General features: G+C 40.4%; 1 protein-coding gene across 2 annotated transcripts; it reads right to left on the reverse strand.

Moving 5' to 3' along the window:
* Positions 1–2,475: 2,475 nt before the first annotated feature.
* LOC110604146 (dual specificity phosphatase Cdc25) lies at positions 2,476–6,347 on the reverse strand. 2 transcript variants are annotated; one of them, XM_021742260.1, is made up of 3 exons: positions 6,205–6,347; positions 5,966–6,104; positions 2,476–2,908 (listed from the first exon to the last, which is right to left on the reverse strand). In XM_021742260.1, exons 1-3 carry the CDS (start codon positions 6,300–6,302, stop codon positions 2,741–2,743), a joined length of 405 nt encoding a protein of 134 aa, XP_021597952.1. In that variant the 5' UTR covers positions 6,303–6,347; the 3' UTR covers positions 2,476–2,740. The 2 variants fall into 2 exon arrangements, with proteins under 2 accessions (XP_021597952.1, XP_021597953.1); XM_021742261.2 differs by lacking the exons at positions 5,966–6,104; positions 6,205–6,347 and adding exons at positions 3,573–3,650; positions 3,742–4,079.
* Positions 6,348–14,993: the final 8,646 nt, after the last annotated feature.

Raw genomic sequence — 14,993 nt, forward strand, 5'->3', positions numbered from 1 at the left:
GCGGGTACGTGAATTTCGGTCCTCGCGCGTGAATGGGCTGTCCACGGAGTGAATTGCTGAAGAAGTGCGCTTGGTTGTGTTACTGGACTTGTGACGTGAGCGTCCCATGTGCTGTGAATGGGGAAGCGCGAGCCCATGTGAGTGTTGAGCGGATCCATGGTAAAAATTATGAAGTGGCTAGGCGGGGCCCCCGTGCGTAGAGGTGCGGAAGCTTTGCAATGCATGGCCTATTGTGTGAGTGGCTTGTGTGGATTGGGTGCTGCTTGGTCCATGTAAGATTAGGCTGGTCCGTTAATGGTCCCATGTGCTGAGTGATGAAGACTTTGGCGGGCTTCTCTCTTTACTCCAAATAAGGCAGTTTTAAGAAATTTTCTTTAAATTGTCTATTTATATCATTTTCTGTAAAATAATATTAAAAGCAATAAATTAAATAAAAATTATGTAAATATTTATCAATAATATTAATATAAAATTGACTAAATTATGCTTTATCACCTATCTATTTCAAAATGAGTTTGTGATTCACATTGACCATATAAGTCCCTTAAGGAAAGTTGAATAAGGAACACGTGAAATGAGTGGATTGCATTGAAGTATTTCCATATGGAATCCAATACAAGCATGGAAAGGAAAATATGATAGCTCATGCATTATTTAGGAGGTATTATCTAGGAGGTACACCTTACTATCTATACTTAGCTCAAAGTTGTTGAGATTTCAACCTCTTAAGGAATGGTATGCTGTTGATCCTGATTTGAGTAATATGTATGTTATTTGTGAACATGCTACATTTTTCAAAAGATTTATAGGCACCAAGGTTTTTTATTTCGTGTAGCCAACTTTGTATACCCATATATCCCATTCAAGTGTTGTTGATACTTGAATCACATAGTGGAGAGCTTGATGGATTAGTTTGACGTGCATTAAGACTTTTGGACATATTATTTGAATATTCTTATTTTCAATACATGCATAACGATGTAGAAAATATTTGCTCACATTGCATTGCATGCTAGTAGGCTTAGTCCAAGTCAATACCATAAAATTCGTATACTTTCTTAACTGTTCTTACAGAGCCTCAAACTGATATTTCCATAGATTTTATATTAAATTTACTAAGGCTTATGAAAAATAAAGACAACATATTTATTGTAGTAAAAGATTAGCAAAATGGCACATTTTATTATATGATATAAAACTGATAATGAATTATTTTAAATTACATTTAAATGCTAAATTGGTTTAGATATTTTTAATATTTATTGTAATTAGAGTCAACAATTCATGTTCATGAGCCATAAATGGATTATGAAAACCTACGTGTACAATATTAAAATGAATACTCTTAATACAATTTATTTAATTAATCATGTTAAAATATTCAATCTAATATAGATGTATTTATAAAATAGATTACACAATATGATTCGTATAATTTAAAAGATTACACAACATGATCAGTATAATTTAAAAGAGTTAATGATACGACATATATGATATGTATATTTAACTCGTTTAAATAAATAAATCATTATAATGTCATTTATTTAACATATCCAAGTAAATGAGTTATCATATATTAATAAGTAAATTAAATTTAGGATTGGTGACTTTTTTATTGTTTTTATTTATAGTTAACATTAATTTTATAAACTAATAGAGTGACTGGTTCAATATTTTAATATAGAGAGATTGATCCAAGACAATGAAATAAATATTGATCTAGTGATAATAGATGGAAATAAATAATAATGTGATAAATTTAATAAAATATTAATTTTAAATTTGTGAAATATTTTTACAAATTGAATTTATCTGTTTTAATTTATAAAAGTTTACAACATCCGACTAAACAAAATGAGTCATAATATATATTTGATCGGAAAGTTTAATTTCACTCATATTTAACTTTTTTCTCAAATTAACTTAAAATTTTCAAATGTAACTAAAAACAAAATTTTATAGATTTTTTTTTATTTAGCCCCAAAATTATGAAATTCATTTCTTAGTTTTTAATTTAAATTTAGTAATTTCATGATTTAGCTAAAAAAATCAAGAAGCTTAATTTTTCCTTTACTTTCTTGATATTTAGGCTAATTGAGTTTCAACATCGGCTGATTTGGGCAAAAGTTTAAAATATACTGCGCTCTTGCTGAATTACGTACAATGGTGATATTGAGTATTAACCATATATATTTAATATAAAAAATTATAACATTTTATTTTAAATAATTAAATCTAACATCTACATGCCTCAAAATTAGATTAAGAAAAAGGAAAATCTTTCAGAGTTACAAGTAATTTTAATTTAGTGATATTAAAATTATTCAAAAAAGAAGTAATGTTAGAGGCTACATATTTTTCTTCTCTCGTCGGCCGAGGGCGAGGGTAGGCCGGAAGGAATGGATTAGAGAAAGATGGGCGTAAAGGGGAAATGGGATTAATAAGGAGAGCAAAGAGAGGGAGAGAGTAATATATTGAACACAGCAACAAGACTTCCAATCATCTTCCACACAACACAACACAAGTAGTGTTTGCTTACAGAGGATCTTACAAGTATAATAAATAAAGTGTGCAAGAAAATCGCATCTTCGTCCGTTCATATCAAAGGACATAGCGAGACTATTGGATATGTGGAAATTACCATTAAACAGTCAATAGCAATCTCTAACATTCCAGTTGATAACTAACCATGCTTCCTCCAAATAGAGGTGGTCTTTTGATCAATTGCAAAGCACTCTCAAGTCTCAGCCTTGCATGGTATACTGGTACAGCGACAAACAGGTCTACCAGCTGCTTCCCAGCCATTGAAGCCACGTTCCAAAACCATGATATTTTTTATTTCTGCATCTTCTTTCATCTCCTCCAAATAATTGGCAAACCTTCGAGCACAAGTTGGACCACGAACCTGCAGGCAAAACCAAGCATTAATTATTTGAGCATTTCCAAAGCTTACAAAAATTAGGGGAAAAAAATCAGGAAGCTATTTTCTGTAATTTCCAAATGTATCAATCAGAGATGGTGCTTAGAGTTTGTTAAACTGGCTGTTAAGCTTTGCATATAGTATGGGGGATATATGAAATAAATTTGCAATTCTGTCAGTCAAAAGATCGAGATTGCATTTCACAACTGCAGCTAGAGAACTCCCATCAACAGTTAACAAAAGATCCAAAAAACCCATTCAACTTCTCTTCTTTCATGTGCATGGGATTTCCAGACAACATATTGCCAATGACCTTTTGCTATTTATATAAATTAGCATAAAGCAACAGGACCTTGATAGACACCAAGGATAGGACTACCATCTTCCTGCCTTGGGCTACCTAAATGATTGCTTTTTCATTCTTATAAAGAATGGTCATCAGCAAACTTGTCTCCAGATGCAATTAATTGTGAAAATAAATTTCCAACCTAGATGTTCATACAGCTCTAACAGAGTTTAAGAGTAACAGAAGAAGAAGAAAAAGAAGAAGAATTAGGAGAAATAGAGAGCTGAAATATAGGAAGGATATAGAGAAGAGAACACCATGTGTATTGATAATTCTCAATGCTCATGGTTGTGAAAGGCGCACCAGGCTCCAACGGCAGCGCCTGAAAGCCTTCCAGGCGGGCGATGTTGCAAAGGCGCAAGGCACTATCCAGGCGCACCTCTGTGTTCCAAGCCCAATCGACTTCAAATTCCAGCAAACATCAAGGATAAAGAGAAAGGAAAAGACAAGAAGAAGAAGAAACAGAACTTACCTTGTCTTCTTCAGCTTCCTCAAGCAGATCTACAAGTAAGTTGCTACTATTCTTCTTCTTCTTCCTTTTCTTTACCACTATTGCTGCCATGAAGAAAATTGAGTGCCTAGCTAGTTTTCTTCTTTTTATTCTTCTCCTTCTCCTCCACGTTTGTTGCTGACTGTCATGGCATCATGCTGTCCATTTTTCATTGTTTGGTTTTTGAATCCCGACAGTTCATGCATGTCCCCTTTTATGCTTAATTTCTTTTTAAAATTGAAAATGAAAAATAATTTATTTTTATTTTATGTGATTAGAACTTTAGGTATTTTAATTTTTTAACTAAAAATTTATTATTATTATCATTAAATTATAAAATTGGAATTTGAAATCGCAAAATATGTTGTGTAAATATGAGGGTAAATTAAATTTATATGATTAGCACTAAATTAATTATCATATTGTTTAAAGTTGTTAAAAAATTCAATTAAATAAATATAATTTGTAATAAAATGTTATCATATCACTAAACTTTTGTTATTATGAAAGTAGATAAATTTAAATGATCATTTAATATTTTTTGAATTATGATAAATTATTCATATTTATTTAATTTTTCTTTACTTTTTATTTTTGCGCCTCGTGTCGTGCGCCTGCACCTTGCGCCTCGTGTCGTGCGCCTGCACCTTGCGCCTCGTGTCGTGCGCCTGCACCTTGCGCCTCGTGTCGTGCGCCTGCACCTTGCGCCTCATGTCGTGAGCCTGCACCTTGCGCCTAGGCTCCAGAACCCCTTGGCGCCTTAGTGCGCCTTGAGCCTTTAATAACTATGTCAATGGCTTTACCCATAGAATATACTGAGATTTATAATAGACCTTAGTTTAGTAATTAACTCTCAAGCTGTGCTAACTAAAACAGCTGTACGAGCTGGTTGTTTTTTGTAACAAATAGCACTTTCTAGAAACTTCTATTATTCTCTCTCTTCTAGGACTTATCTAGCTCTATATGTCTTTCCATGGTATGTACCAACATCGCTAAGACGCTAACTACGGAGAGCACACAAGATAGACCACTCATCAGACTAACAAACGTGTAAAAAGCAAAGGAAGACCTAAGCATGGAGGAGAGGCAGAGGCCACAATACTTGAAACTGTGCATAAAGTGAAGTGTTAAAGCTCAAGAATACATCAGCAACAAAACAAAGCATATGACTACCTTGTTATGCAAAAATGGAATGTTCCAAATCCTCCTATTGTTATAACAAGCCTACTTTGACCAGCTACACAAATCTTTCATTCCTGAACAAGCCTAATTAAGACTGATAATACCTTGAAGCTATGAAGTAGTTAACCTTCAATATCTATTTTTTACATGTGATGTCTCTGTTAAGCCCAAATCAGTTAACTAAGGACCAGAGAAAGTCAGTTAAGGTGGATCCCTGTGGCACATTTATAATACAGGCTATTCATATAAGAAGAAAAAGCTGGATTAGAAGTGACTGTTTGAGTTTTAGATTTTTTTTTTTTCCTGCAAATGAAATGAAGTTATTTGAACTTCAGAGGATTTTATTTCACTTTCCTGTTATATTTTTCATTTAAATAGCTAGTTGAAAGGGTTCTCTCTCTCTAATGAGCCCTTAACTTCTTTCAAAATAGGCTGCATCCACAAAGGCCAAGACACTAATAAACCTCCACCAGCAGCTCTTCCCTACAATCGCCAATCCCAAGTTCATAACACTCTCAAATCATATAAAACAATATGACATCTCCTACTTGTATGTAAGAGATTCAAATAGAAAATGCAAGTCTATGTCAATCTCAATACAACTCAATTACGTCAAAGAAACCTTTCCATGCAATTACATGAATTGCTCAATTAAGATACCTGGGCAACCTTTCCCAAATAACCCATATGCTATAATATATGATCTGTTAGATTATATAACCAACAATGACACCAAGGTGATAATGAATCATATCTCAACATTCACAAACAAATTGAATTCGTTTTTCAAGAGAAAGCACATTAAGGTCAATTAACAAGGATAATTCTAACGGCCGCAAAATCAACTACAAATTTAACAAAAGCTTCAATTAAATCACTCATGCGCAGGTACATTTGAGGGTAAATCCTAAATGATTAATCAAATTAGATAATTAGATACGAAATTCACTCTCAATTATAGCATAAATTGATAGATCAATGATAGAAACCTAGACAGGATTAATAAAACAAAAAACCCACAAACCTGGCTTAAAGCGCAATGAAAAACAAGGGTATCTTTCCCTTTAACTTGCTGAGCGAGATGAGAGATCCTATCAGGGAAGGTATCACTCGCGTAGTGCAGCGACCCAGCAATATGACCATCATAACTCCTCTCGTCGTCCCTGAGATCCATCAGCGAAAAGATGAAACAATTAACGGATAAATAACTCCAAATCCAATTAAAGAGTGCAGAGAAGGAAGTGAAGAAGGTGATGATCATACCTCACATCAATAATGGCAATATTGGGGCGACGTTTGACAGCAAGAAGCTGAGAGCCCGTTATGTATGAGATGCTCCTAGACATGCCTGTTCTCTTCATTGGAGGGGAGAGAGTGAGGGAAACGGCAGCTGCAAAAATCTTTTCGTTTACTTCTCTTAATATTAGTTAATTAAAAAACTATTAATTAATCATTTCATTAATTTTAATAATTAAATATTATAAAAAATTAAAATATTTATAATATAAAAAATTAATTAATAATTTTTTAAAAAAATTAAAAAAATAAATAATAAAATATTTAATAATTAAAATTATCAAAATAACTAATAAATAAATTTTTTAAAATATTAAAAATATCTAAAACATTTTTTCAAATTAAAAAATCAAAAAATAAAATTTCCCATAAAAACTAAATAATAATTTTTATCTAATATTATTCGTTGAATTTTGGCAAATAAGCCTTTATCTAGTCTACAATATTGAATGCAAGAGTGATATGCAAGTTTACCGATTGATGATAGCTGGATTTCTCCACCCCGGTTTGGGACCAGGCCTACGATACCAGCCTATTGTCTAGAGGCCCTCAAGCCTCACATGTGCACTAGGTCCGATCCGCTCAGTCTTAAGATCGGGTTTCAGTTAGTTTCTTCAATCAGGCCGGCCCAGCATCATCGACCCAACGAACAGATCCTCTTTGGGCTCAGTTCTAATCTTATCTCCCGGCCCAGTTCGGAACCAGGAAAAAGATTGACCCGTCTGTCTTGTAGGTCCATCCGCATGCGTGCCCAGGGAGAATCAGAGGCTGTTACGCACGGGGCAGGGATCTGATTTCCTCGTACGTCCGTATCAACGTGGCAGGGACAGGTGGCCCAATGATAGCCAGTCTGTTATGCGTCGCTAGCAGACAAAGGGAAACAGATAAAAAGGGGAAAATGGTCTCCCCACTCATTGAGTCCAATTTGCTAACGAGAGTACTAACGATGACAAGTTAAGGAGCAACCTGGATGCTCTCGAAGAGGTTAGGGAGGAGATCAATTCCAAACTGCCGCTTATCAACAACGGGCAACCCGTTATTACAACCAAAAGGTCAGGGAAAGAAGCCTAAAGGTGGGAGACCTGACCCTAAGAAACCTGGAGGCTACGGAAAAAACCCTTCAGAATAGCAAAAGTGGTCAAGTCATGAGTATACCGAATTGCAGATATGCAGGAAAACTCTGAGCCCCATGCCTGGAATATCCAGTACTTGAAAAGGTACTTCCCCTGAGGTATCGTCAAATGTAAAAGACCTATTGTATCTTAAAGCATGATAATAAAATAGACGTTGATTATCGTCCCTATTCATTATTTGTCTCTACTCACATTGCTTTCATGAAAGAAACAAAAAAGAAAAATGAAACAGGCATAAATGCCCAAGACCTCAGTGAGGTAGGTGGCTGAGCTCCCAAAAGGACCCCGGCACCACAAAACTGGCTAAGATGACGAAGCGACAGCAAGGCCAATGAGCCCGAATCTTGTGCAAGACCTCAAAAAGGTACAAGACCAGGATCCCGTAAGATCTCCTGGAGCAAAAACGGCCAGGATCCTGTAAGATCTCCTGGAGCAAAAATGGCCAGGATTTTGTAAGATCTCCTGGAGCAAAAATGCCAGGATCCCGTAAGATCTCCTGGAGCAAAAACGGCCAGGATCCCGTAAGATCTCCTGGAGCAAAAATGGCCGGCGGGATCCCTAAGATCTCCCCAGAGCAAAAACGGCCGGCGGGATCTCCAAGATCTCCCCGGAGCAAAAACGGCCGGCGAGATCTCCAATATCTCCCCGGAGCAAAAACGGCCAGGATCCCTGAAACATAGCCCGTATAAGGCTGGACAAGAAAGCAAGAAATTAAGTATTGACTTCACAGTGAGGAAGACGAAATTCCGAACTCCTGAGCTCGTAACACAGATAGCGCAAAAGCCTAAGCAAAGAACAAAAATCCGAGCTCCTTAATCCGCTGAATGGACGGACTCACGACAAAAGCAAGAGACCCTGCCCACAGCTCGGATTAACTCACAGTAAACAAACACTTAGCAAAAATGCATACAGCCCAGACCGCACCGACTGACAAAGGGTCACTTCAAGAGGGACCAGATATTCGAGCTCATAACCAGAAAGAGAGGTAAAATCGTCTAAAATGAAGCCGCGCAGTTACAAATAAAGTCTAGGGATTTACCCTCTCACCACTCATGTAATAAATGCTGAGGAGGTAAAGGGGCAACCCGAGGAGAAATCCAATGGCGTGAGCAGGTGAGACCCCAGCTTCAGTTCCTGTCAAATCAGAACTAAAAGCAAAAAGGCCAGCCCTGCTCATCACCTTAAAAGGTACATAATCTGACTTATTGTTATTAAGCAAAGGCTATATGCCCGAGCTCATAGTAACGAAGTAATAAGAGAAAAATGAGGATGTCCTTACAAGAATCATAAAAACTCGTAGGTCGAGAGTTCAGCCCACTGTTAAAAAGAGAGCTCACGGGTATGGCTAGTCTAGTTCGGAAAGAGCTTACGGATAAGAATGCCTTAGTAAAATAGATAAATTTATAAGTCAAAAGTTCAATCAATTGATAGAATTTTAGTTCTGACGGGCTTGAAGGCAAAAAGGAAAAACAGTACAGTGGATTCCTTAGAAAAATTACGAAGCACATAGTTTAAGTGTTTCATTTTTGACAAGTAGAGGCAAGAACAACTCAAATATAAATGAAAAACAAAAAAGAATTCAAATAAGCAAAAATACAATTTCATTAAAGTTGAAGGAAAATTTACAATCTAATCATCTAAGATTACTGGAGGGAAGATTGTCCTCAAAGGACTTACATTTCTAGGCGTTTCACTATTTACATTGCTATCACTATCCACATTGCTATTCTCTACACTAGCATCTGCATTACTGCTTGTGGGAAGTCTGGCGCCCTCTTGCTCAGATCTCCCATCACCCACATAGAGTACAATCTCCAGCCCTGGAGGCTCGGTATCTTCGGCAGCCCTTTCATCCTCTTCTCCTAGCTCAGTGTCCTCATCAGAAGGCCCAGCTGAAGTGTGAGAAGTTCCCTTGGGCAGGGGCAGGTCATCCTCCCCGTAGAGTATGTCCTTACCATCAGAGTCCACCTCAGCAGCTCGGAGCTCTGATAGCGGGGTGGAAGGAGCAAGTCTGGCTTCTCTTAAACCTCGATTGAAACCGGACACGAACATGCGGAAGCCTTTTTTCCAAATAGCCGACTTCATCTCATCAGAGGCCTTGTACTCCGCAAGTTGTGCCTGGCTGGCCTCAGCTATCTTTGCCTTCAACTCAGGAGAGTCCTTGTAAGCTTGAAGACGAGCTTCACAGGCCTGTTCAATCTCCTTCTTCAGCTACTCCATCAGATGCCTCTCACACTCCAGCTGAATCCTATCTTCAACGAGTATGGCGTCCTCGAGTAGGGCTGAACATCTATGCTCCAAAGCCTTAACCTCATGGCTGAGCTCTTGATTGCAAAGTTTAGATTCTTCTGCCGCTGAGGCCAAATCTCTGATGCGATCGGAGCTCTTACTCAGCTCCTGCTCGAGAACTTCTACACGAGCTAGTGCTCCCTCCTTTTGAGCCTTCATCTTGTCAAAACGAGCTTGAGCTCCTTTGAGATCGGCCTTCATGGCATCATGCTGACGCCGGGCCTCGTCCCTCTGGCTTATAGCCTCATCCCTCTCACGAAGGGCCTCCACCGTGGAGGACAACTGCTTCAAGACTTCTTCACAGCGGACCTCAGCTGCAGCTGCCCTCTCGTCAGATTCTTCAAAAACCTTCCGGGTGTGAGACAACTCCGCTTCCAGGGACTGGGCATGCTTTTGCGCCTCAGCTGTCTCCCCCTTAGCCCTCTTAAGGGCCTCCAAGGCCGTATGCAATTCAATTTGGAGGTACCTTGTAATACCCGGCTAGATTCCGGCATCGGAATCCCTACCTTCCGGCGGAATCTCCGTTGGAATCTGAAATTTTGATGATGCCAGAGTCTTCTAGAGGGGTAAAATGTGTTTCTAAAATGTTTTCACATGATTTTATGGTTTTAAATGGAAAAGAAATTAGTTTTCAAAAGAAAAGACCAAGGAGGCATTTGCCAGGTTCGGCCGCCGAAAGTGAAGTTCGGCCGCCGAAAGTGAAGTTCGGCCGCCGAAAGTGAAGTTCGGCCGCCGAACATGGGAAGGTTTCGGGAGTGCTTTTGGCCTCCGAAAGCCTTGTTTGAACGAACCAAGGTTCGGCCGCCGAACCTCAAGTTCGGCCGCCGAACATGCATGAGTTTAGGGGGCACGTTAGGCTGCCGAAGGTCTTTGACCAGGCCACCTATAAAGAGCCCTCAGATCGGAAATGGGCGAGTTTTCTCCCCATTCTTGAGCTCAGGTGAGTTTATGCCCTCCTTAGATCATTTTCATGATTTCTCTACCCATCCCTCAAGTTTTTCATGATTTCTATCCTTGTTTTGAAGTTTTGAAGCTTAAAAAAGAGTTTTGGGAGCTTGGAGGATTTTGGAGCTTGGATCCTCCACACCTCCGAGTTAAGGATCACACCACCCCTCGATCTTCAAGAGGTAAGTGTAGATCCTTGCTTTCCTTGTGTTTTAATGAAGTTTTAAGTAAGTTTAAAGATGTTTTGATGGTTGAGTATGGGTAGATATGCATGTTTAGGTTTATGTGGGTTTTATGCCCAATGTATGTTTATGCCTGTTTATGTATGTTTATGTGGTGTTATGTTGAAGGTTTAAGTTAGTTTATGCATGATTGGGAAAGAGCAAGTAAGGTTTTAGTAGTTTTGATGGTTTTGGCTTATGTGGGTCATAAGCTATTTATGTATGCTTTATGATGTTCCTTGTTGGAGTTTAAGCTTGTTTAAGCTCCTTTGTGCATGGTTAAGGGTTTATGCATGTTTTAAGAGACTGGGTGCTTGTTTTGGGGTGTTTGGAAGGTTTGGGAGGCTTGTATGCATAAGAGGCTGAGTTCTGGATGAACTTAGGTTCGGCCGCCGAAGGTAGTTTCAGCCGCCGAACCTGCCTGTGGATGCATGGATTGGCCGCCTAACCTTGCCCCCGAAAGTTGAGTTTTGGCTTGAAAGCAGACTTTCGACCGCCGAAGGAAGGTTCGGCTGCCGAAAGTGCCAGACTTTCGTCTCTGGAGAGGGACTTTCGGCCGCCGAAGGTGCCGCCGAAAGTGCTTGAGTTTCGTCTCTGGAGAGAGGGTTCGGCCGCCGAAAGTGCCCTGTCCAGCCTTTTCATGGTTGTTTTCTATGCATGTTTTGAGGTTGTTTTAGGGGGTTTTTGGGGAGTTATTTATGAGTTGTTTAGAGTGTGTTTGGCACCTCATTCGAGTCCACCTGTGTAGGATCGGACCCGAGGGACCGAGGAGGCCATCAGAGTTAGCTATTGCAGAGTCAGTCCAGCGTCTGCCAGAGGTGAGTAGAACTAAACTTAATCTTTTATTTTATGAAATCAAACGCCTAAAGCATGTTCATGCATCATGTTTATATGTAATAGGTTGATTGCACTAGTTACACGAATATGACGCATTGCATTATTTACTGTTGATATGGATGGACCAAGGCGACCCCAATAGCCCTAGCTATGTTATGTTACAGAAGTCCTGAGAAGCCCCTTTGAGGGCCGGGCATAATGAAGTCCTGAGGAGCCCGAAGGGCCGGGCATAATGAAGTCCTGAGAAGCCCGAAGGGCCGGGCATAATGAAGTCCTGAGGAGCCCGAAGGGCTGGGCACCATGTTATGTTACAGTCAGAGGGAGTTTTGGTGGTCATGTCCAATCCGTTATGTGAAATGTTTGTGTTGTGACGCATTTCATAAAAGCATATAATTAATGAACTGTTTTTCTGTTTCTACTCACTGGGCTTTTTAGCTCACCCCTCTCCCCTAACCCCAGAGTTGCAGGTATGAGGTCGATCAGGAAGTCTCAAGAGTTAAGGTTATGCTTATGTAATAGATTAGTGTTAGTGTGGACATGTAATGTAAACTGAGAAAATGAATTGTAAGAGAATGTAATGTAAAGTAAAGTAGAGTTATGTTTATGGATTAGAACTGTGCTTGGCCCTAAGACTTGGTTAGTCCCTGTTTAGTATATGATGTATGTTATGGTTTAATGTTGAGTTGTGTTTGAACTAATCTTGTGGCATGTGTTGTTTACCACGCTAGAGTTTGATGAAGACCCTAGTGGAGGTCTTATGTTTGTGGTTTGATGCATGTACAGGTTAGGTTCTAGTTCTTTGGATGTGACTCCGGCTTGATGTATGTTATATTGACCCAGCTAGAGTTTTGATGAGGGCTCTAGTAGGGGGTTTCTTTATGTTTTCAGTTATGTCGCATACAGGTCAAGCTCGATATTTGCATCAGATGTTTAAGTTTTTATGTTAAAGTTTTGATCATGTATGGGATTTGACCAGGTGATAGGATGTATGTTTGGCTTGCTACGGGTCTCGGCGGCCTTAAGCCAATCTGGATCCTAGCGCCGGTAGCGGTTCGCGCCGTTACAGAGGGGTATCGGTTTTCGGGTCGTTACAGAGTGGTATCAGTGCATAGGGCCTCATCAGTACGGTGTGCTGAGCAAAGATGCTCAAGGGTTAGAGATATCCCACATCGGAACGAGGTTGGTTTAGAGGTCATAGAAAGGCAAGCACAATAGGCAAAATCATGTCCACTAGGATAGGATATAGAGTCCTGTCTTGTATGATGATGTGGAATACCATGATTTTATGCATGTGCATTAATGGTATGTATGATATGCTATGTATGCTATGTATGTTCCAGGTTCATGTGTTTTCATATGAACCGTATGATACTAATGCTTGATTGTATGCTTGTGTGTTGTTCTTCAGAGGAGCTAGGATGCGAGGTGCTCGTCGATCTGTGGAATCGACTGGAGTTCCATCTGAGAGGGAAGGTATGGACACCTTTTCCCCTGCTCTGCCAAGGGCGCAGTCGTGGGGAGTCAGCAGATGGGGAACATCAAGGGACCCTGGAAAGTCTTTTGATATAAGCAGAGAAGGAATGGCTCCAAGAAGGATGTCAGCTAGTGTGAGGGAAGTCGAGATGGATGTTCCGAGAAGGGATATCAGTTTGGGAATCAGAGTGCCAGAGGAAGGCATGGGAGATTTTCAGGAGGATGCTCAGACTCAGGATTCCAGAATCTCAGGTTCAGGAGGAATTGATCCCTCCACACTGAGTACAGCCGCCACAAGAGGAGTAAAGTGGGGCAGAACCCTGAGGGGGAAGAGGAAGAAGTTCTGGAAGAATTTGAAGTCTAGTCTGGGTTTAGGTGGTGGTTCGAGCTCTGGCTCAGGCAGTTCAAGATGCTTGAGGTGCGGTAGGCCGCACAAGGGAGTCTGTCTGGTGAGGACAACGGCATGTTTCAGATGCAGGCAGGAGGGGCACATAGCACGTGAGTGTCCTACTGCGCCCTGGGTGGCTCATCCCCAGCGAACAGCTTCAGATAGAACGGCTCAGCCAGCAGCTCCAGCCATGTTGCAGGTTAGTGGTCGAGGCAGAGGAAGAGGGTCAGCCTTTTCTTCTTCAGGTTCCCGTGGAGAAGGTCCGTCAGCTCCAGCTCGGATCTTCACCCAAGCTCAGCAGGAGGCAGACACATCGAACATGGTGGTGTCAGGTACGCTCACTTGTGAATGTTCTGATGTGTATGTTTTTGTGAACCCTGGAGTTTCTCTTTCTTTAGTTGCTCTAGGAGCCGTCGAGAGGTTGAGTTGATAGCTTCTGGGCTAGAGTGTTCTTTTTGGGTTAGTGGACCCGAGTGTGATCCATCTGTGGTAGAGTTAGTCTGCCGGTTCTGTTCTGTGACAGTTGAGGATAGATGCCTTCCACCCGACTTTGAGGTCCTAGACTTGACTGTCTGGACGTCAGTTTAGGGTTGGACTGGGTTTTTCTACACGTAGTGCTATCTTGGTCTGCAGAGACAAGGTAGTCATGTTCAGAGGACAGGATGGGTCAGAGATAGTCTTCTGAGGGGACACAGTAGGATGCCTAGAGGTTTGATGTCAGCCTGTCAGGTTCGTAGGGTGCGTAGGAGGGGTTGTCAGAGGGTTCTAGCTCTTGTTTGAGAGTTTTGCAATCGGGTCAGGGAACCAATCTCAAGGTCTTTGGTTAGAGAGTTTTAGATGTTTTTCCAGACAAGTTGTCAGGTTCACCATCTGTTAGGGAAATGGAGTTGAGCATAGGAGTGGTGTCTGGACCCAGAACCATTTCTATTCTCCCCTACGGGATGGCACCTGTAGAGTTGTAGGAGTTGTTAGAGCAGTTGTGAGACTTGGTAGACAAGGGTTTTATCCGACCTAGTACCTCACCCTGGATTGCTCCAGTATGGTTGTGGAAAAAGAAGGATGGATCCTTGAGACTTTGTAACGACTGTAAGCAGTTGACCAAGGTCACTACCAAGGGCAGGTATTCCCATGCAGGATGGATGATCTATTGGGACAGCTAGTAAGAGCTGTTTGTTTTCCAAGATAGATCTGAAATTCGGGTACTACCTGTGAGAGTTAGAGTTAGTTTTGGGTTAGCAGTGAGAAGAAGCCAGTTAGTAAAGATGAAGAGAGAAGAGTAAGGATCAGAGAAGCGCAGCGGAAGCCAGTGGAGTTCAGGAGGAGGTTGGGTATTGCTAAGGTGTTTCTTTTGGGAAAAGGTGTGCCTGGAAGACCCGGGAGTTCTTACTCCAGCAGTACCTGTGTCTCTCTTTTAGGAGAGACGTTTTTAAGTTTTGCTTGCTTGTTTCTTGCTTGTTTATGTATGCTTGA

The sequence above is a fragment of the Manihot esculenta genome, chromosome 16 (genome assembly GCF_001659605.2).
Source record: "Manihot esculenta cultivar AM560-2 chromosome 16, M.esculenta_v8, whole genome shotgun sequence".
Lineage (NCBI taxonomy): Eukaryota > Viridiplantae > Streptophyta > Magnoliopsida > Malpighiales > Euphorbiaceae > Manihot > Manihot esculenta.

Excerpts from the sequence above, each read along its gene's own strand:
- LOC110604146 (XM_021742260.1), bottom strand. The coding sequence starts at position 6,302 with ATGAAGAGAACAGGCATGTCTAGGAGCATCTCATACATAACGGGCTCT. Across the intron at positions 6,105-6,204 it reads ATTGCCATTATTGATGTGAG|GGACGACGAGAGGAGTTATG; the intron begins GTATGATCATCA and ends GATGGATCTCAG. Across the intron at positions 2,909-5,965 it reads TTCATTGCGCTTTAAGCCAG|GTTCGTGGTCCAACTTGTGC; the intron begins GTTTGTGGGTTT and ends TTTTGCCTGCAG.